Source organism: Actinia tenebrosa, unplaced genomic scaffold (genome assembly GCF_029948245.1).
Source record: "Actinia tenebrosa isolate PJP-AT-01 unplaced genomic scaffold, QUT_ActTen_1.0 PGA_scaffold4__44_contigs__length_22323623, whole genome shotgun sequence".
Taxonomy (NCBI): Eukaryota; Metazoa; Cnidaria; class Anthozoa; order Actiniaria; family Actiniidae; genus Actinia; species Actinia tenebrosa.
Window position 1 is genome coordinate 17,710,757 of NW_028292581.1, and position 21,177 is coordinate 17,731,933.

At 37.0% G+C, this 21,177-nt stretch overlaps 2 protein-coding genes and 6 non-coding genes across 8 annotated transcripts; 3 read left to right on the forward strand and 5 right to left on the reverse strand.

Annotated features, from left to right (window-relative positions):
- Positions 1 to 93: 93 nt before the first annotated feature.
- Positions 94 to 1,107, reverse strand: LOC116289697 (somatostatin receptor type 5-like). The gene has a single exon (XM_031696651.1). It carries the CDS (start codon positions 1,105 to 1,107, stop codon positions 94 to 96), a length of 1,014 nt encoding a protein of 337 aa, XP_031552511.1.
- A 1,760-nt stretch (positions 1,108 to 2,867) lies between these two features.
- Positions 2,868 to 2,940, forward strand: Trnar-acg (transfer RNA arginine (anticodon ACG)). The gene has a single exon. It is a non-coding gene; the product is annotated as a tRNA-Arg (tRNA).
- Positions 2,941 to 6,672: 3,732 nt separating this feature from the next.
- LOC116294991 (allatostatin-A receptor-like) lies at positions 6,673 to 7,692 on the reverse strand. The gene has a single exon (XM_031702694.1). It carries the CDS (start codon positions 7,690 to 7,692, stop codon positions 6,673 to 6,675), a length of 1,020 nt encoding a protein of 339 aa, XP_031558554.1.
- A 781-nt stretch (positions 7,693 to 8,473) lies between these two features.
- Positions 8,474 to 8,546, forward strand: Trnar-acg (transfer RNA arginine (anticodon ACG)). The gene has a single exon. It is a non-coding gene; the product is annotated as a tRNA-Arg (tRNA).
- A 265-nt stretch (positions 8,547 to 8,811) lies between these two features.
- On the reverse strand, positions 8,812 to 8,884 carry Trnak-cuu (transfer RNA lysine (anticodon CUU)). Its single transcript has one exon. It is a non-coding gene; the product is annotated as a tRNA-Lys (tRNA).
- Positions 8,885 to 15,182: 6,298 nt separating this feature from the next.
- Positions 15,183 to 15,255, reverse strand: Trnae-uuc (transfer RNA glutamic acid (anticodon UUC)). Its single transcript has one exon. It is a non-coding gene; the product is annotated as a tRNA-Glu (tRNA).
- Positions 15,256 to 17,347: 2,092 nt separating this feature from the next.
- Positions 17,348 to 17,420, forward strand: Trnar-acg (transfer RNA arginine (anticodon ACG)). Its single transcript has one exon. It is a non-coding gene; the product is annotated as a tRNA-Arg (tRNA).
- Positions 17,421 to 17,683: 263 nt separating this feature from the next.
- Trnak-cuu (transfer RNA lysine (anticodon CUU)) lies at positions 17,684 to 17,756 on the reverse strand. The gene has a single exon. It is a non-coding gene; the product is annotated as a tRNA-Lys (tRNA).
- Positions 17,757 to 21,177: the final 3,421 nt, after the last annotated feature.

Sequence of the window (21,177 nt, forward strand, 5' to 3'; positions counted from 1 at the left end):
CTCTTATTCTCTATTTCAAGCATAGTACAATCCGCCTAGCAGTATGTCTCATTTGTTAACCTTAACCTTACAATTACTTTTTCCATTCATTAATTACCCGGAAGACTCTTTCCTACAGCAAAGAGCCTTCTTGACCAAAACCTTAAATCTTGAACTTTGGAAGCTAAACAGATACGGGTCAAGAGCAGCATTGATAGACGCCGCCAGAACTGATGCTTTAGCTAATTCCATTTGTATTGATGACCCAAGTGCTAAAACAAAGTTTATTGCAGCAGGGCTCCAGCACACCACGAATGTGGCAACTACAGCAAGAACACACAATGTGATTTTCTTTTTCTTCTTTCTCTCGGTGATCTCTCGTTCTCCTGTAGGTTCGACTGTCTGCTTGCACCAGAGGGAAATGAATATTTTCACAGTAGAAAATACCATCAGAGACAAGACACAAGTTGTTTCTACCAAAGAATACAACATATAACCTTTGAAAATCGAATCATTAAGGGAGCAACCAAAATATTTTCTGCTAAAATGAGCATCAACAAGTAAGGGAGATAGCATAACAACAGCATATATCCAGGACACCACAATGAGCCCTTTGACGATCTTCGGCGAGAAGCGCTGACGGAAGGTGTGAGGACGACAAACAGCAAAGTATCGTTCAACTGATAAACAAACCATGGTGAAAATAGAAGCTCTGGACGCCACCCAACCGATGTTACCAAATCCAATTAGCTTACACAGCCAGTCACCAAGAACTCCATCAGGCAAGGATGGTCTACCCAACAAAGGCAGAACTATATGCTCAGGAGCAAGAAAAACACCAAATAAAAGATCTGCAACAGCCAAGTTTAACAGCAGATAGTTTGTGGAGGTTTTCATTCCTCGTTCATTCCTGATGATGTAGATAACGAGGGAGTTTCCTGCTATGTTAAAGACGAGAACAGCAGAGAGCACGACAGAAAAAATGATTTCCTTTAAAGCAGTTGGCATGACTTCGGGTTTGATCTTGAACTGATATGTGATCACTTCAACCAGTGCAGCTATTGATCGGACTTGAAGTGGACATCTTCTTATGTAGTCAGGTTCTGTTGCCTGTAGGATTGTTCCCATTCCAAAAATACACAGCTGGTTTTAATATTATTTTAATAACGTCTTTTTGAAGTGTTTTGTTTTTGATCCGTCTAAAAATCATTGTTATTCTTTATTAAGTTTTAATGAAATCCCATTTCATTATGAGAGTTTAATATTACAGAGATTTTCATCTGCCTTCACAAATATTGGTTTTTCCTTTTATTAAAAAGAGAGCATTGACTTATTTTTCATATATAGAAGCAGGGTGTAATCAATCTATGGACGACCAATCTAAATTCAAATTATATATCATCCCTCTTGACGGATTTTAAGTTCTAGCGCGCGTTCAGTGAATGCCATTTTATATGAGAATATATCTCAAATACTCACAGCATTTTCATTTCATTCTTCATTTCATGTTTTCCTACCCTTCTCTTGCGTTCTCCGGCCAGTCCCGCCCCCGATTAATCCTAATCAGCTCATAACGTTTTCTTAAATTCCAAGAGTTCAAATTTTCTGGCGAGTTTATCTGTTGTGTGCAATGCCGTGAGACTTCAGTTACTAAAAAATCAAGATGTCCCACAATGCTTTTCTCTTGTGTTGCACGTGACTTCATGGGCTACAAACCTGTAGTTTAGAGATTTTATTACATCCATTTGAAATCACAAGCAAATCCTGCAATCTGATTGGTTCCCTGCAGCAGTGATTTCAGCATAAATTGCACGATTTTGAGCTCTAAATTGCACGATTTTGCACATCAACTGATATGAACCAATCACAAGAGAGACATGTCATTTTCTAGCCAATTATAGTAAGGAATCCATCTGAGTGTTGAGCTCACCGCTTCTTGCGAAAAAAAAGAGCCACGGCTCAAAAAAAAATTTCTGAAGAACGATTTTACCGTCAAAAGTCTTAAAAAAAGACTTAAAAAGCCGTAAAAAGGACTTAAAAAGACCAACTGATCACTTAAAATCGTCAAAAGCATCTTTGTAAAGTAACTGCTTAAGTAAGTTGAAGATATTACAGCGAAAAGCAGTGGGAGAAAATGCAATCGGCATCTTTTGAATGTAACTTCTTGGCGATTGATCGTGGAAAGTGGTTTCCTTTTCAATCTTTAAAGCATAACAACACATCGAAAATACAGTCATTAAAAGAAGTTTTTCTTAAGAAGAAGATTTTTGCTGAGCTACGTGACTTCTTAAGGACAACCGAAGGACTAAACAACCTTTGATTTTTGCTGTTTTGTTGGCACAAGTGTGATCTAAACATGTTGAACAGAAATCGTAAAAATACAAGCAGTGAGCATTGGCTGTAATATGGACAACAGCCAGTTCATTACAACCCTTTTGGGCAGGATTGTCTTGTTATTTAATGTAAGTAAATGATTCTTAATACATGTAATGCCTTTTGGTCCGATATAAATTCATTTTAGTTTTGGATTGAAAGTGTTGGTTTTCAAAATGAGAATCATTGCTCGATCAGTATAAACAAGTTCTCTTGGCAGCATGTTTGAATCGACTGCTTTTAGATTGTAAGTCATGTCAGTTTAACTGGAAAAAACGTCTTTTTCAAAAAAGATTTCAAAATGGATATAATAAAGTAGTAATTGAACTTCGTGTCGTGCAATTTTGGTCTGAAATCAAACTTGCAATTACAAATCGCACTCCCGCTACGCGGTCGTGCGATTTTGTAATCGCGCGTTTGATTTCAGACCAAATTGCACTCCACTCAGTTCAATTACCATTATATATGAACTCTATGTTATTTACTACCAATACTAAACACATAGTAATCGAAAAGGCCCCGTGGCCCAATGGATAAGGCATCTGACTACGAATCAGGGGATTCCAGGTTCGAGTCCTGACGGGGTCGTTTTTATTTTGATAGACGCAGACAAATACCCTGAGCTTCAGGAATGTCGACGGCGAAAGAATAAATAACCATTTAAAGCCAAGGCTAGCATATTTTTCTTCCCCTCCATGGAAAAATAAGAAAGACCAGGAAACTTAACACGTAGCAGTAGCAGTAGCATGCAGAGTGCATGCGTTTCGATATCTGGTTCAGCTTCAATAAAGAAATCACTAAAAGAAAACCAAGGGAATCGTATTTTGACAAAATGAATACCAATTGCCCAATGTGGTGCTCGAACCCACTACCCTGGGATTAAGAGTCCCATGCTCTACCGACTGAGATAACCTGGCACTTTTTTCTAAAATTTACTTTGTTTCTTGTAATTTTTCGGTTCGTATTTTGAAGAGAATAGCATGTTATTTGATGTTCCTTTATCGTCCTTGTTTTACGAGGGTAGCACTCAATATAGCCAGTGGTTAAGAAGCCGGTGGCCCTCGTTCCATCATCGAATTGGAATTTAAGAGTTGTTTTTTTTGTGGATGGAGAGAAGAGAAGAGAACCCTCGAAGCACAGGAGAGAACCAACAAACAACTAGGGACTCGAACCCGGAATCTTAAGTGCGCATGTACTTTCAAGCAGCGCCATGTTTACATGTATTTGTTGTTGATTTTTTTTCTTCTTTCTAGCTATGGTTCTTTTTTAATTATTTCCTTATTTCCTTCCTATCTTTCTTTCTTTGCCAAAATATTCCCCCTCTCTCTCCATTACATTTTATGTAACGCGTTGTTTCCAAATTGTTCTGCTCTATACTATGAATCACGTGATCGACAAACTCAATATCTGTCCGATTTCAAACACATGACGTCAACTCGCGCGCTCATTCGAATTATTACGTCACAAAGACATTAGACTAATGACTTCAAACTTAGCTTGATATCAGAGCAGAGAAGAAAAAAATGAGTGGCTCTATACTGTTGACAGTGTTTTCACATTGTTTGAATGCAATGGATTGTTTCATGGACTATTTGACATTTAGTAGTACAAATTGACAACATACAATCTCCAACTGGTAAAAACCAAGCCATCTCATGTGTTAGATCTGAAAAGCCTATAATGAGTTTTTAGTGTAGTTTTCTTTGTCTTAGATTTGTTTATAAGTGTTCTATAGCTTTTGTTCTGCTCGTTTCAGTCTAAGTATTTTCGTCATTGTTAGTCTTGTCCCTTAGGAGCTTTTGTACGCCTTAATTCCGCCCTCTATGTAAATACTTAGTTAGTTGGTGCTCGCAGTTCGTCCCTTCATACACAAATTCTTTATCGTACGCTATGCGTATGTGTTGGGAATAATAATAATAATAATAATAATAATAACTTTATTATTTATAAAGCGCCTTTCCTTGTGCTCAAAGCCCTGTTTACAAGTACGATCAAAAAACTAATAGACAACTATTTAATCAAAAAACTAAATTCTAAAAAGGTCTATACTTAAAATAAGCTAACCTAAAAAGATAAGTCTTAAGTCGCTTTTTAAAACCATTAATAGATTGACTATTTCTAACTATTTAATCAAAAACTAGATTCAAATAAGATCTAAACTTAATTAAAATAAGCTAACCTAAAAAGATAAGTCTTAAGTCGCTTTTTAAAATCTTCAATAGATTGACTATTTCTAACATTAATGGGAAGTGAATTCTAAACTTGTGGAGCATTAATTGAGAAGGCTCTATAGCCATATGTCTTAAGATTATATTTGTTAATTTGCAATAAATTCTTCGTAGAAGAACGAAGAGAACGAGACGGCTGATAAGGCGAAATCAGATCTCTAATATAACATGGTGTTAAATTATTCAAAGCTTTGAATGTAATAAGAGCTATCTTGAATATAATACGTTGCGCAACAGGCAATCAATGTAATTCAAGTAAAGATGGAGTAATATGATCATATTTTTTAGTCAAAGTAATAAGTCTAGCAGCAGAATGAAGAACATGCTGCAATCTATCTAGAAGATTATTAGGCAAGCCAAATAACAGAGAATTACAATAGTCAATCCTAGAAATTACAAAAGCCTGAACAAGTTGTTTAGTGTCTTCAAGGCTCAAGTACCGCCTAATACGAGAAACACATCTAATGTGATAGAAACATAACTTACATACAGCCATCATTTGGCTGTCCATTGACATGGTATCGTCAAGAACAACACCAATGTTCTTAGCATTAGAAGATGGCTTGATGTATTCATCACCCATTAGAAGGTAGCCTAACTGATGACTAGGACGATGACTTGCTCTTAAAACTAACAGTTCAGATTTATCATCATTGAGTTTGAGTTTGTTCATTAGCATGCAGTTAGATATAGAGTGCAAGCAAGCTTGGAATTTCTCAGTCGTCATTTCCATATGGCCAGGTATTGAAGGCTGAAACGACAAATAAACCTGCGTGTCATCAGCGTAGAAATGATAACTCATATCGTGATAACGCATGACATCACCCAGTGGAGAGGTGTATAGTGAATAAAGGATAGGTCCGAGCACTGACCCTTGAGGAACACCACAGTTTAACACATGGTCATCAGAGGTATGTCCATCCAGACAAACATGCTGCGTCCTACCCTTAAGATAGGAAAGGAACCAGGAAAAGGCAGTACCAGCAATACCATAGCGGAATAAAAATCAAGTATGGGACTCGCAGTACCAACATCATGATTAACAGGGAAAATTGCATTTCGATTTACAAGCGTTTTGAGTTTCTACTTTTTATCAAGTATTTAATCTATTCATCTATTCCTAGTTCAGTCAGATCCTGTCATGTCTGTATTTTGCCTTTATTCTTCGGTCTTTTCATTTTGTTCTATGCTTCAATTTCCTCAATCCTTTATTGATTTAGTAAAAGATCGCGAGGTAAATATGTTGCTGTCCAATGTTCCAACAGTCATTTTGGGTTGAACACAGTGATTTGATTTGTGTAGGAAGTTGCACGATCTGGAGCACGATTTGGAATTTATAGGTATGAGAGATGTTTTGAAAGTTTTCTATAAATAACGAATTGTACAAGACGGAGTTTTTGGTTTGGGGTTTTTAAAATTATTCTCCTCTTAATCCAATCAGAATCGAGTAATTTTGTTGGGTGTATTATAATCAGTTGAACTGAATTACCAGCGATGATTAAGAAAATACAGTCAATTCAAAAAACGTTGTCGTCGACCGGCTCAAGCCTACGCGACTGGACCGAAAGGAATATGGGTAAAAATCACTAAAGCGGTTTAAATATTCGTTCTGAATAAATTGTTCCCGCTAGTAATAAGATAATAAAGGCAAGAAACAATCCATCAAATGCATGTCTTTGGGGTTAAGGAAGCAAAAACAAAGTACTTATGATTCAGTTCACAATTTCGAATATATGAAGGCATTTAAAAAACGTCTCCTTCAACACTTCCCGCTCGCTTACGAAGGTTCGTGCTGTAAACAAGGCATAACTAGTCAGATAAAATTATGGAGTCAACTCGGCTTCAATGATTACTAACCAGAGTTCCTTTCGGTCCAGGCGCGTAGCCTTGAGTTGGTCGACGACAACATTTTTTGAATTGACTGTATATCAAGACTGACCTTCGTGGACTAATGGACATGAAATCTGACTTCGGACCAGGATAAGATCACAGCGCGGTCGATTCGTTAATCTTTCAAGTATAGTGTTCAGTACAATCCGTACATCAGTATGTCTCATTTGTTGACCTTCAACTGACAATTTCCAGTCATTAATTACCCGGAAGACTCTTTTCTACAGCAAAGAACTTTCTTGACCAAAACCTTAAATCTTGAACTTTGGAAGCTAAACAGATACGGGTCAAGAGCAGCATTGATAGACGCCGTCAGAATTGATGCTGTAATTAATTCCAGTTGTATTGCTGATGATGACCCAAGTGCGACAACAAAGTATATTGCAGCAGGGCTCCAGCACACCACAAATGTGACAACTACAGCAAGAACACACAATGTGACTTTCTTTTTCTTCCTTCTCTCGGTGATGTCTCGTTCTCCTGTAGGTTCTACTGTCTGCTTGCACCAGAGGGAAATGAATATTTTCACAGTAAAAAATATCATCAGAGACAAGAAACAAGTGATTTCTACCAAAGAATACAATAAATAAACTTTAAAAATTGAATTGTTGAAGACGCAGGGAAAATAGCCTCTGCTAAAATGAATATCGACAACTAAGGGAGATACCATAACAACAGCATATATCCAGGACACCATAATGAGCACTTTGACGATCTTTGGCGAGAAACGCTGACGGAAGGTGTGAGGACGACAAACAGCAAAGTATCGTTCAACTGATAAACAAATCATGGTGAAAATAGAAGTTCTGGACGCCATCCAACCGATGTTACCAAATCCAATTAGCTTACACAGCCAGTCACCAAGAACTCCATCAGGCAAGGATGGTCTACCCAACAAAGGCAGAACTATATACTCAGGAGCAAAAAAAACACCAAATAAAAGATCTGCTACAGCCAAGTTTAACAGCAGATAGTTTGTGGAGGTTTTCATTCCTCGTTCATTCCTGATGATGTAGATAACGAGGGAGTTTCCTGCTATGTTGAAGACGAGAACAGCAGAGAGCACGACAGAAAAAATGATTTCATTTAATGCAGCTGCCATGACTTCGGGTTCGATCTTGAACCTATATGTGATCACTTCAACCAGTGCAGCTATTGATGGGACTTGAGGTGGGCATCTTCTTATGTAGTCAGGTTGTGTTGCCTGTAGGATTGTCCCCATTCCAAAAATACACAGCTGGTTTTATTATTCATTTTGATAACGACGTTTTGAAGTGTTTTGTTTTTGATGCGTCTAAAAATCATTGTACTTCCTTATTAAGTTTTAATGAAATTTTATTTCATCATGGAGTTTTAATATTTTTATTCTGCCTTCACGAATATTGGTTTTTCCTTTTGATAAAACAGAGCATTGTCTTATATTTCATAGTAGAAGGGTGTAATCAATCTATGGACGACGAATCTAAATCTAAATTATAAAGCATCCCTCTTGACAAGACCAAGTTCTAGCGTGCGTTCAGTGAATGCCATTTCATATGAGAATATCTCTAAAATACTCGCGGCTTTTTCATTTCATTTTCTCGTCATGGTTTCCTACCCTTCTCTTGTGTTCTCGAGCCAGTCCCGCGCATCGAGTGTCTAAAAAAATGAGTGTTTTAGGTTTTTAACTGATCTAATAATTACAGAAAGTCACTCAAGACATTTGTAGGGCATTCGTTTATTTAAGAAAACAGTAAATTTAGGATGATTTCACGATGTTTTGTGTGTGTGTTTTATTCCAAATCAGCTCATAAAGTTTCCTTAAATTCCAAGAGTTCAAAGTTTCTAGCGAGTTTATATGTTGTGTGCAATGCCGTGAGACTTCAGTTACTAAAAAATCAAGATATCCCACAATGCTTTTTCTTTTGTGTTGACGTGACTTCATGGGCTACAAACCTGTAGTTTACAGATTATATGAACTCTATATCATTTACTACCATTACTAAATATTAATTCATCAAAATGGCCCCGTGGCCCAATGGAGAAGGCATCTGACTACGAATCAGGGGATTCCAGGTTCGAGTCCTGGCGGGGTCGTTGAAATTTTGATTTTGATAGCCGCAGACAAATACCCTGCTGGGCTTCAGGAATGCCGACGGCGAAAGAATAAATAACCCTTTAAAACCAAGGTTAGCATATTTTTCCTCCCCTCCATGGAAAAATAAGAAAGACCAGGAACCTTAACACGTAGCAGTAGCAGTAGCACGCAGAGTCCATGCGTTTCGATATCTGGTTCAGCTTCAATAAAGAAATCACTAAAAGAAAACCAAGGGAATCGTATTTTGATAAAATGAATACCAATCGCCCAATGTGGTGCTCGAACCCACGACCCTGGGATTAAGAGTCCCATGCTCTACCGACTTAGCTAACCGGGCACTTGTTTCTAAAATTCACTTTGTTTCTTGTGATTTTTCGGTTCGTATTTTGAAGAGAATAGCATGTTATTTGATGTTCCTTTATCGTCCTTGTCTTACAAGGGTAGCACTCAATATAGCCAGCGGTTAAGAAGCCGGTGGCCCTCGTTCCATCATCGAATTGGAATTTAAGAGGGAGGAAAACCAGGGAAGCAGGAGAAAAGCCCTCGAAGCACAGGAGAGAACCAACAAACAACTAGGGACTCGAACCCGGAATCTTAAGTGCGCATGCGCTATCAAGCAGCGCCATGTTTATATGTATTTGTTGTTGTTGATTTTTTTCCTTCTTTCTAGCTATGGTTCTTCTTTAATTATTTCCTTATTTCCTTCCTATCTTTCTTTCTTTGCCAAAATATTCCCCCTCTCTCCCCATTACATTTTATGTAACGCGTTGTTTCCAAATTGTTCTGCTCTATACTATGAATCACGTGTTCGACAAACTCAATATTTGTCCGATTTCAAACACATGACGTCAACTCGCGCGCTCGTTCCAATTATTACGTCACAAAGACATTAGACTAATGACTTCAAACTTAGCTTGATATCAGAACAGAGAAGAACAAAATGAGCGGCTCTATACTGTTCACAGTGTTTTCACATTGTTTTAATGCAATGGGTTGTTTCATGGACTATTTGACATTTAGTAGTACAAATTGACAACATATAAGCTCCAACAGGTAAAAACCAAGCCATCTCATGATTAACAGGGAAAATTGTATTTCGATTTACAAGCGTTTTGAGTTTCTACTTTTTATCAAGTATTTAATCTATTAATCTATTCCTAGTTCAGTCAGATCCTGTCATGTCTGTATTTTGCCTTTATTCTTCGGTCTTTTCATTTTGTTCTATCCTTCAATTTCCTCAATCCTTTATTGATTTAGTAAAAGATCGCGAGGTAAATATGTTGCTGTCCAATGTTCCAACAGTCATTTTAAGTTGAAACCACTGATTTGATTTGTGTAGGAAGTTGCACGATGTCGAGCACGATTTGGAATTTATAGGTATGAGAGATGTTTTGAAAGTTTTCTGTGAATAACGAATTGTACAAGACGGAGTTTTTGTTTGGGGTTTTTAAAATAATACTCCTCTTATCCAATCAGAATCGAGTAATTTTGTTGGGTGTATTATAATAAGTTGAACTGAATTACCAGCGATGATTAAGATAATATATCAAGATTGACCTTCGTTGACTAATGGACAAGAAATCTGACTTCGGACCAGGATAAGATCACAGCGCGGTCGATTCGTCAATCTTTCAAGCATAGTGTTCAGTACAATCCGTCCAGCAGTATGTCTCATTTGTTGACCTTCAAATGACAATTACTTTTTCCAGCAGTAATAGATTACCCGGAAGACTCTTTTCTACAGCAAAGAACCTTCTTGACCAAAACCTTAAATCTTGAACTTTGGAAGCTAAACAGATACGGGTCAAGAGCAGCATTGATTGACGCCGCCAGAACTGATGCTGTAAGAAAGGAAGGAATGTGAATTCAGGAGCAAAAAAATACCAAATAAAAGATCTGCTACAGCCAAGTTTAACAGCAGATAGTTTGTGGATGTTTTTATTCCTCGTTCATTCCTGATGATGTAAATGACGAGGGAATTTCCTGTTATGTTGAAGACGAGAACAGCAGAGAGCACGACAGAAAAAATGATTTCCTTTGTAGCTGGCATGACCTCGGGTTTGAACTTTCACCGATATGTGCTCACTTCAAAATCTGTACAGCTATTGATGGGACTTGAGATAGAACTATCTTATTATGTAGTCAGGTTGTGTTGCCTGTAGGTTTGTTGCCATTCCAGAAATACACAGCTGGTTTTATTATTATTTTAATAACGTTTTCTTTTAAGTATTAATGAAATCCTAATTCATTGGATTCGTATTACAGAGATTAATTAAAAGCTGCCATTCATAAATATTGGTTTTTCTTTTAATAAAGCAGGGCATTGTCTCATTTCTCATAGCAGCAGGGTGTTATCAATCTATGGACGAGCAATCTACATTAAAATTACTATAGCATCCTTCTTGACAGAAACGAAAGTGATACTAGGTGCTAATATTCTCCTCGGAAAATTCGCAAATCATTTAAAAAGACAGGAATGGGTTCTACTATGGCGGGACGGGAATTATTTGATTCCGCATCCTTAACACTCTCAACCAGACCTGAAAATAATATTTCTGATTTAAACTTATTAGTGAGTGCGAATAACATTTTCGCTCGCCAAAGAGGTGGCCCTTATATAGACCTTTTCTTTTTACTTATTTGTATCAAAACTATAGACCAAAATGCCTGTTGCAATTGTTTAATGGGGCTCGATAAAAGGCCTAAGAGACTCTCATCCTGAATCCATGGCCAACTCACCATAACTGATAGCATAGCTTTATTGAATCCTGATCACGTGATTCTTATCCATCTATAATAGAAATACTGAGGTCTATTTATTCTTTTTGGATTCGTCTTTTTTTTCTCTTAAGACGACATTGTTTGCCCTGATCTGATAAGCACATTATTTTTCCAGATAAAAATAATATTAAAAATCCATCTCATCTAAAAAAAGATTTTGTGCAATTGGGGTGTACCAATTCAACACGATAGTGATGATCAGGTACCTCGCATAGTTTATTAGTTTGTATATTGAAAACGCTGCTCAACAATAACCTTGGCATGTTTGGATGTGAATACAATTAGAGAAACGTGATGGGTGTCGAGTTGTTTGCCTAGTGTTATTTGAAAACACCTTTAAATTGAAGATTTATTGGAATCAAGGCTTTTTCAACAAATTCATGATTAAATTTCGTACAATTTCTGATGAGATGATTAAATGGTCTGTCTTCATCTTCACGAAAGCAAATTGATAATACATCATAATTATATTTTCTGGTTGATTAATAACTTATGCTAGAAATGCTTTTAATGCTAACAGTTTTAACAGTATTATACGATTAGATTAGATTAGATTTCATACCATTTATATATCGTTAGATTTTTTGTTTATAATTTATGATTTTTTATAATCATATATCTCATCTTAGATTTAAATTATTATAAGAAAATTAATACAATTTATTATCATTAGTTTTATTATCCTTATGGTTATATATAGGATCTCCTTATATTTCGATATTCGCACGTGCGCATTATAATCGAGTATGTTAAATGCTCGTAGGCGTTATGTGGGTAAATAAAGTATTATTATTATCAGGATTTTTAATATATCTAATATATTTAATAGGATATTTCCTCTCCCCGGCAGGGAATAGCGCAGCGCAGTCGTGACGTCATAAAAACGAAGACAAAGGCGAAATTCGGACAAACAAACTTATAAGTTTACTTTCAGCAGATAATTTTCACAGCCGATCGCAGTTGATCTTAGTTTACATGAGTTATTATTATAACTTTAAGTAAAAATAATAAAATCGGTTCGTATAATCCTCGTAGCGGTTAAACAGAATGCAATGTTTGTCCGAAACTTTAAGCTATTTTTAGAATCAGTGCGCTGCGCTATTGAATCCCGGTCTCCCGCGTGACAGGCGGGTATACACACCACTCTACTACCGAGGAATTACTTAACTACATTCTATTGCGCACCTATTCACTCCTTTTTCGATTAAGTATTAACTTTTAAAAAGTTCTGACAAAAAAGAATATATCCTCTCCTCGCCGGGGAATTAAACCCCGGTCTCTCACCACTCTACTACCGAGGAATTACTTAACTACATGCTATTGCGCATGTATTTGCTCGTTTTGCGGTTAAGTATTAACTTTATACAAGTTATACATGAGGTTTTTTTCGGTTTGAAGCACGATGTGTTGAAAACATTTTTCACGTTTCGTCTACGCTGTGGTAGTCTTCTTCAGAATGAGGTATGATAATAAAGTGCAGAGTTTTTATAGTAGTTTACTGTTGCGTAACCATGGTGACCAGCAGCTGTTGTCAGATATGGATATCTTTTAGAAGTCGTTTCTAGGTAGTGCTGAGCTTGTAGGAGTCTTCACGGTTAAAGTTGTTGGGTCTTATTGTAATTTCAATGAATTCTTTGATTAGTTGTGGAAAATAGGAGTTGGTCTTGCCGAGAACTTGAATGTTGTTAAAATCGATGTTGTGGTAAGGATGGTCGAAGGCGTGATTAGCTACGGCAGATAAATAGTATTGTTTGTTGCCAGTCGCTCGTTTGTGTTCTTTTATCCTGTAATCAATGGTTCGTCCTGTTTGTCCAACATAATCTTTGCCCCAGTCGCATTTAATCAAATAAATACCTTCAGGCTGTAGTGGTGGTAAACGTTCTTTAGGTTGGCGTAGTTGCTCCTTTATCTTGTGTACGGTATCAAAGGAAACCAGTATGTTGTTTCTTCGCAGACGTTTGGTGATGCGGCTGGTAGTCTTTGCGATGTAAGATAAGCATGTAAAGGCGGCGGGCTTTACCACCACATGTAGTATTAACTTTAAAAAAGTTCTTAAAAAAAAAAGGATATTTCCTCTTTGAACCCCGGTCTCCCGCGTGACAGGCGTGGATACTGTTTTTTGCCTAGATAGTCATTATTTTGATAAAAGATCCAAAAACCGTGTTTTTGAGACATAATTTGTATGGGCTCACATGAGGTCGCGTGAGCTTGAAATCGTAGCTGACCAAATGTTTGACAGATTTTTTCTGATGTAAATGTGACTGTACCACTTGGTTGACAATAGACCCTTTTCGAATATGGCGCGCGCTCCTGAGCGATGACGTCGAACGAGGATAGATCCTGGGAGGTCCCGGATGTTGCGATACAAGTGCATCATTGGAATATTTCGCACTGACCAAGATTCATACTCTAGTTTTATAGTTAAGTTTCATGAAAAAATGGATCTTAGACTCTTAGACTCAGGAGATCTTGTTTTTGTGTGCAGAGCGATAAGTACAAGTTAAATGGCAGCTTTTTATTTAGTTGTGGACGCACTGCAGGGATTGTTTTGTCTTCAGATCGAGCTTATTAAAATTCCAAATTTTGTATTGAATGTTGGAATTTATAAGCTTGAAGTATCTGAAATACCTGGAGCAAATCTGCAAAAGCCAGTTGAAAAAGCAAAGAAAACAGAACTCCAATTTTGGCTTAAGTGCCGTGGGTTGAATTTAAAATCAAATGAAACGAGAGCAGAGTTGGTTGTCAAATAAGTAAACTTATCTAGGTTGTAAACACAATCCGTGGTTGCAATGACTCTAGAATTTCTCGGAAGCAAAAAATTTTTTCTCACCCTTGGTAGAGCATATTTATACCTAATTTATCTTGGCATATTTATATTCTAGGGTTTGCCAGATTGAAGGCAGTGGGCAAATCCTCCTGATTGTTGACCCAGATTCCGTACCCTGTTACGCCAGAAAGCTAAAATCTACGTGTAGAAAGTGCAGCCAAGAAAGTAGACAGTGATATTTAATACATCAAGCCAAACTCAGCTCCCTTCTAATGGCTGGAACACATCAATAGATAATGTGCCAAATTTTAACACTTCTATTGTTTTACACACAATATTACAACATAAATCAATGAAAAAGTTAAATTAATATTTACAAAGTTATAGACAACTAGATTATTAGAAGATAGGAAGAAATAACATACGATTGTTTATTAGTCTCTGAAAACCCAAATTGTTTAGATTTGTAAAGTTAAAGAAAGGAAAAGATGTGCAAGATGTTGCAGCTGCTTGCAAGCCATCGCTAATAGATAAACAGTGCTTATCTATATCCTTAGGATATATGAATATATCCTAAAATGGACTAAATAGGTGCGCAATAGAATGTAGTTAAGTAATTCCTCGGTAGAATAGAACAAAATCAAAACTCGCACCGATGTGAGGCTTAAGTTGTGAACAAAGGGATCTGTCGTGACTCAAAGTAATTCGGCGTGATTCAAAAGTCACGAATCACGCCAGATTCCTTCGTTCACAACTTAAGCCTCACATCGGTGCGAGTTTTGAATTTGGTCTATAGGGGTGAGTATCCCCGCCTGTCACGCAGGAGACCGGGGTTCAATTCCCTGCCGGAGAGAGGAATTATCCTTTTTTTTGAACTTTTTTAATGCAGCCAAATAGGTGCGCAATAGAATGTAGTTACGTAATTCCCCGGTAGTATAGTGGTGAGTATCCCCGCCAGGAAGGTAGATAGATGAAATTAAAATGTAACAATATTCTTGTCCATTAGAGTAAAAATGCAAAATTGTGTGACAGAATCAACTTTATTTTCAATGTAATATAATGTAATAAATATTCCGAGTGCAAAACATTCCCATACCGGGAGTCGAACCCGGGCCGCCTGGGTGAAAACCAGGAATCCTAACCGCTAGACCATATGGGGAATAACATCAATGTCTAAGGAGCGGAATTGGACAAAATTATCATAATTTTAAAATTTATTTAAAAAACCCTCAATTTGGCAGCTATGTTGATTTCCCATATGTTACTTAAAACAGCCCCACAATGCACTACAATTTGAATTCTACCCAGGTCTTTTATCAACTTCGTAACGTTTAATACCAGCGAAAGTATTGTACGCCTTTGAATGCTTGCACTAAATAAAATCTTTTCCCTCTTTTCCTCGATATGATCGGCAAATAAAGTTGTTGTTGTTGTTGTTGTTGTTGGCAATGATAGAGTTAAGACAATGTTATTAATGATTAAGTATAAAATCATTGAAGGCCTCGTGGCCCAATACAATCCGCCTAGCAGTATGTCTCATTTGTTAACCTTAACCTTACAATTACTTTTTCCATTCATTAATTACCCGGAAGACTCTTTCCTACAGCAAAGAGCCTTCTTGACCAAAACCTTAAATCTAGAACTTTGGAAGCTAAACAGATACGGGTCAAGAGCAGCATTGATAGACGCCGCCAGAACTGATGCTTTAGCTAATTCCATTTGTATTGATGACCCAAGTGCTAAAACAAAGTTTATTGCAGCAGGGCTCCAGCACACCACGAATGTGGCAACTACAGCAAGAACACACAATGTGATTTTCTTTTTCTTCTTTCTCTCGGTGATCTCTCGTTCTCCTGTAGGTTCGACTGTCTGCTTGCATCAGAGGGACATGAATATTTTGACAGTAAAAATTATCATCAGAGTGAAAACACAAGTCATTTCTACCAAAGAATACAACATATAAGCTTTAAAAATCGAATCGTTAAGGGAGCAGCGAAAATAGTCTCTGCTAAAATGAACATCAACAAATAAGGGAGATAGCATAGCAACAGCATATATCCAGGACACCACAATGGGCACTTTGACGATCTTTGGCGAGAAACGATGACGGAAGGTGTGAGGACGACAAACAGCAAAGTATCGTTCAACTGATAAACAAATCATGGTGAAAATAGAAGCTCTGGACGCCATCCATGCGATGTTGCTTGTTAACACTAGTTTACACAACCAGTCACCAAGAACTCCATCTGGCACGTATTGACGAAAGAAAGGCAGGAAAATGAATTCAGGAGCAAGAAAAACACCAAATAAAAGATCTGCTACAGCCAAGTTTAACAACAGATAGTTTGTGGAGGTTTTCATTCCTCGTTCATTCCTGATGATGTAAAATCTGTCCAGCTATTGATCGGACTTGATGTAGGAACTATCTTCTGATGTAGTCAGGTTGTGTTGCCTGTAGGTTTGTTGCCATTCCAAAAATACACAGCTGGTTTTATTATTCATCTTAATAACATCTTTTTGAAGTGTTTTGTTTTTGATGCGTCTGAAAATCATTGTACTTCCTTATTAAGTTTTAGTGAAATTTTATTTCATTATGAGGTCTTAATAATTTTAATCTGCCTTCACAAATATTGGTTTTTCCTTTTAATAAAACAGAGCATTGTCTTATATTTCATAGTAGGAGGGTGTAATCAATCTATGGACGACGAATTTAAATTATATAGCATCCCTCTTGACAAGACCAAGTTCTAGCGCGCGTTCAGTGAATGCCATTTCATATAAGAGTATATCTCAAATACTCGCGGTATTTTCATTTCATTCTTCATGTCATGGTTTCCTACCCTTCTCTTGTGTTCTCGCGCCAGTCCCGTGTATCCAGAGTATCTAAAAATGAGTGTTTTAGGTTTTTAACTGATATAATAATTACAAAAAAGTCACTCAAGCCATTTGTAGGGCATTCGTTTATTTAAGAAAACAGTAAATTTAGAAATATTTCCCGATGTTTTGTGTGTGTTTTATTACAAATCAGCTCATAAAGTTTTGTTAAATTCCAAGAGTTCAAATTTTCTGGCGAGTTCATCTGTTGTCTGCAATGCCGTGAGACTTCAGTTACTAAAAAATAAAGATATCCCACAATGCTTTTCTCTTGTGTTGCACGCCACTTCATATGCTACACTGAAACCTGTAGTTTATACAGATTATATGAACTCTATAGTATTTTTCTACAAATACTAAACAGATAGCAATCGAAAAGGCCCCGTGGCCCAACGGATAAGGCATCTGACTACGAATCAGGGGATTCCCGGTTCGAGTCCTGGCGGGGTCGTTGAACTTTGTATTTTGATAGACGTAGACAAATACCCTGGGCTTCAGGGGATGCCGACGGCGAAAGAATAAATAACCCTTTAAAACCAAGCTTAGCAGATTTTTCTTCCCTTCCATGGAAAAATAAGAAAGACCAGGAACCTTAACACGTAGCAGTAGCAGTAGCACGCAGAGTCCATGCGTTTCGATATCTGGTTCAGCTTCAATAAAGAAATCACTAAAAGAAAACCAAGGGAATCATATTTTGACAAAATGAATACCAATCGCCCAATGTGGGGCTCGAACCCACGACCCTGGGATTAAGAGTCCCATGCTCTACCGACTGAGCTAACCGGACACTTGTTTCTAAAATTTACTTTGTTTCTTGTGATTTTTCGGTTCGTATTTTGAAGAGAATAGCATGTTATTTGATGTTCCTTTATCGTCCTTGTTTTACGAGGGTAGCACTCAATATAGCCAGTGGTTAAGAAGGCGGTGGCCCTCGTTCCATCATCGAATTGGAATTTGAGAGTTGATTTTTGTCCAGTGAGGAGAAAACCAGAGAACCTGTAGAAAAACCCTTGAAGCACAGGAGAGAACCAACAAACAACTAGGGACTCGAACCCGGAATCTTAAGTGCGCATGTACTTTCAAGCAGCGCCATGTTTACATGTATTTGTTGTTGTTGATTTTTTTTCTTCTTTCTAGCTATGGTTCTTTTTTAATTATTTCCTTATTTCCTTCCTATCTTTCTTTCTTTGCCAAAATATTCCCCCTCTCTCTCCATTACATTTTATGTAACGCGTTGTTTCCAAATTGTTCTGCTCTATACTATGAATCACGTGATCGACAAACTCAATATCTGTCCGATTTCAAACACATGACGTCAACTCGCGCGCTCATTCGAATTATTACGTCACAAAGACATTAGACTAATGACTTCAAACTTAGCTTGATATCAGAGCAGAGAAGAAAAAAATGAGTGGCTCTATACTGTTGACAGTGTTTTCACATTGTTTGAATGCAATGGATTGTTTCATGGACTATTTGACATTTAGTAGTACAAATTGACAACATACAATCTCCAACTGGTAAAAACCAAGCCATCTCATGTGTTAGATCTGAAAAGCCTATAATGAGTTTTTAGTGTAGTTTTCTTTGTCTTAGATTTGTTTATAAGTGTTCTATAGCTTTTGTTCTGCTCGTTTCAGTCTAAGTATTTTCGTCATTGTTAGTCTTGTCCCTTAGGAGCTTTTGTACGCCTTAATTCCGCCCTCTATGTAAATACTTAGTTAGTTGGTGCTCGCAGTTCGTCCCTTCATACACAAATTCTTTATCGTACGCTATGCGTATGTGTTGGGAATAATAATAATAATAATAATAATAATAACTTTATTATTTATAAAGCGCCTTTCCTTGTGCTCAAAGCCCTGTTTACAAGTACGATCAAAAAACTAATAGACAACTATTTAATCAAAAAACTAAATTCTAAAAAGGTCTATACTTAAAATAAGCTAACCTAAAAAGATAAGTCTTAAGTCGCTTTTTAAAACCATTAATAGATTGACTATTTCTAACTATTTAATCAAAAACTAGATTCAAATAAGATCTAAACTTAATTAAAATAAGCTAACCTAAAAAGATAAGTCTTAAGTCGCTTTTTAAAATCTTCAATAGATTGACTATTTCTAACATTAATGGGAAGTGAATTCTAAACTTGTGGAGCATTAATTGAGAAGGCTCTATAGCCATATGTCTTAAGATTATATTTGTTAATTTGCAATAAATTCTTCGTAGAAGAACGAAGAGAACGAGACGGCTGATAAGGCGAAATCAGATCTCTAATATAACATGGTGTTAAATTATTCAAAGCTTTGAATGTAATAAGAGCTATCTTGAATATAATACGTTGCGCAACAGGCAATCAATGTAATTCAAGTAAAGATGGAGTAATATGATCATATTTTTTAGTCAAAGTAATAAGTCTAGCAGCAGAATGAAGAACATGCTGCAATCTATCTAGAAGATTATTAGGCAAGCCAAATAACAGAGAATTACAATAGTCAATCCTAGAAATTACAAAAGCCTGAACAAGTTGTTTAGTGTCTTCAAGGCTCAAGTACCGCCTAATACGAGAAACACATCTAATGTGATAGAAACATAACTTACATACAGCCATCATTTGGCTGTCCATTGACATGGTATCGTCAAGAACAACACCAATGTTCTTAGCATTAGAAGATGGCTTGATGTATTCATCACCCATTAGAAGGTAGCCTAACTGATGACTAGGACGATGACTTGCTCTTAAAACTAACAGTTCAGATTTATCATCATTGAGTTTGAGTTTGTTCATTAGCATGCAGTTAGATATAGAGTGCAAGCAAGCTTGGAATTTCTCAGTCGTCATTTCCATATGGCCAGGTATTGAAGGCTGAAACGACAAATAAACCTGCGTGTCATCAGCGTAGAAATGATAACTCATATCGTGATAACGCATGACATCACCCAGTGGAGAGGTGTATAGTGAATAAAGGATAGGTCCGAGCACTGACCCTTGAGGAACACCACAGTTTAACACATGGTCATCAGAGGTATGTCCATCCAGACAAACATGCTGCGTCCTACCCTTAAGATAGGAAAGGAACCAGGAAAAGGCAGTACCAGCAATACCATAGCGGAATAAAAATCAAGTATGGGACTCGCAGTACCAACATCATGATTAACAGGGAAAATTGCATTTCGATTTACAAGCGTTTTGAGTTTCTACTTTTTATCAAGTATTTAATCTATTCATCTATTCCTAGTTCAGTCAGATCCTGTCATGTCTGTATTTTGCCTTTATTCTTCGGTCTTTTCATTTTGTTCTATGCTTCAATTTCCTCAATCCTTTATTGATTTAGTAAAAGATCGCGAGGTAAATATGTTGCTGTCCAATGTTCCAACAGTCATTTTGGGTTGAACACAGTGATTTGATTTGTGTAGGAAGTTGCACGATCTGGAGCACGATTTGGAATTTATAGGTATGAGAGATGTTTTGAAAGTTTTCTATAAATAACGAATTGTACAAGACGGAGTTTTTGGTTTGGGGTTTTTAAAATTATTCTCCTCTTAATCCAATCAGAATCGAGTAATTTTGTTGGGTGTATTATAATCAGTTGAACTGAATTACCAGCGATGATTAAGAAAATACAGTCAATTCAAAAAACGTTGTCGTCGACCGGCTCAAGCCTACGCGACTGGACCGAAAGGAATATGGGTAAAAATCACTAAAGCGGTTTAAATATTCGTTCTGAATAAATTGTTCCCGCTAGTAATAAGATAATAAAGGCAAGAAACAATCCATCAAATGCATGTCTTTGGGGTTAAGGAAGCAAAAACAAAGTACTTATGATTCAGTTCACAATTTCGAATATATGAAGGCATTTAAAAAACGTCTCCTTCAACACTTCCCGCTCGCTTACGAAGGTTCGTGCTGTAAACAAGGCATAACTAGTCAGATAAAATTATGGAGTCAACTCGGCTTCAATGATTACTAACCAGAGTTCCTTTCGGTCCAGGCGCGTAGCCTTGAGTTGGTCGACGACAACATTTTTTGAATTGACTGTATATCAAGACTGACCTTCGTGGACTAATGGACATGAAATCTGACTTCGGACCAGGATAAGATCACAGCGCGGTCGATTCGTTAATCTTTCAAGTATAGTGTTCAGTACAATCCGTACATCAGTATGTCTCATTTGTTGACCTTCAACTGACAATTTCCAGTCATTAATTAC

Coding starts and splice junctions, on each gene's coding strand:
- LOC116289697 (XM_031696651.1), bottom strand. CDS start 1,107: ATGGGAACAATCCTACAGGCAACAGAACCTGACTACATAAGAAGATGT.
- LOC116294991 (XM_031702694.1), bottom strand. CDS start 7,692: ATGGGGACAATCCTACAGGCAACACAACCTGACTACATAAGAAGATGC.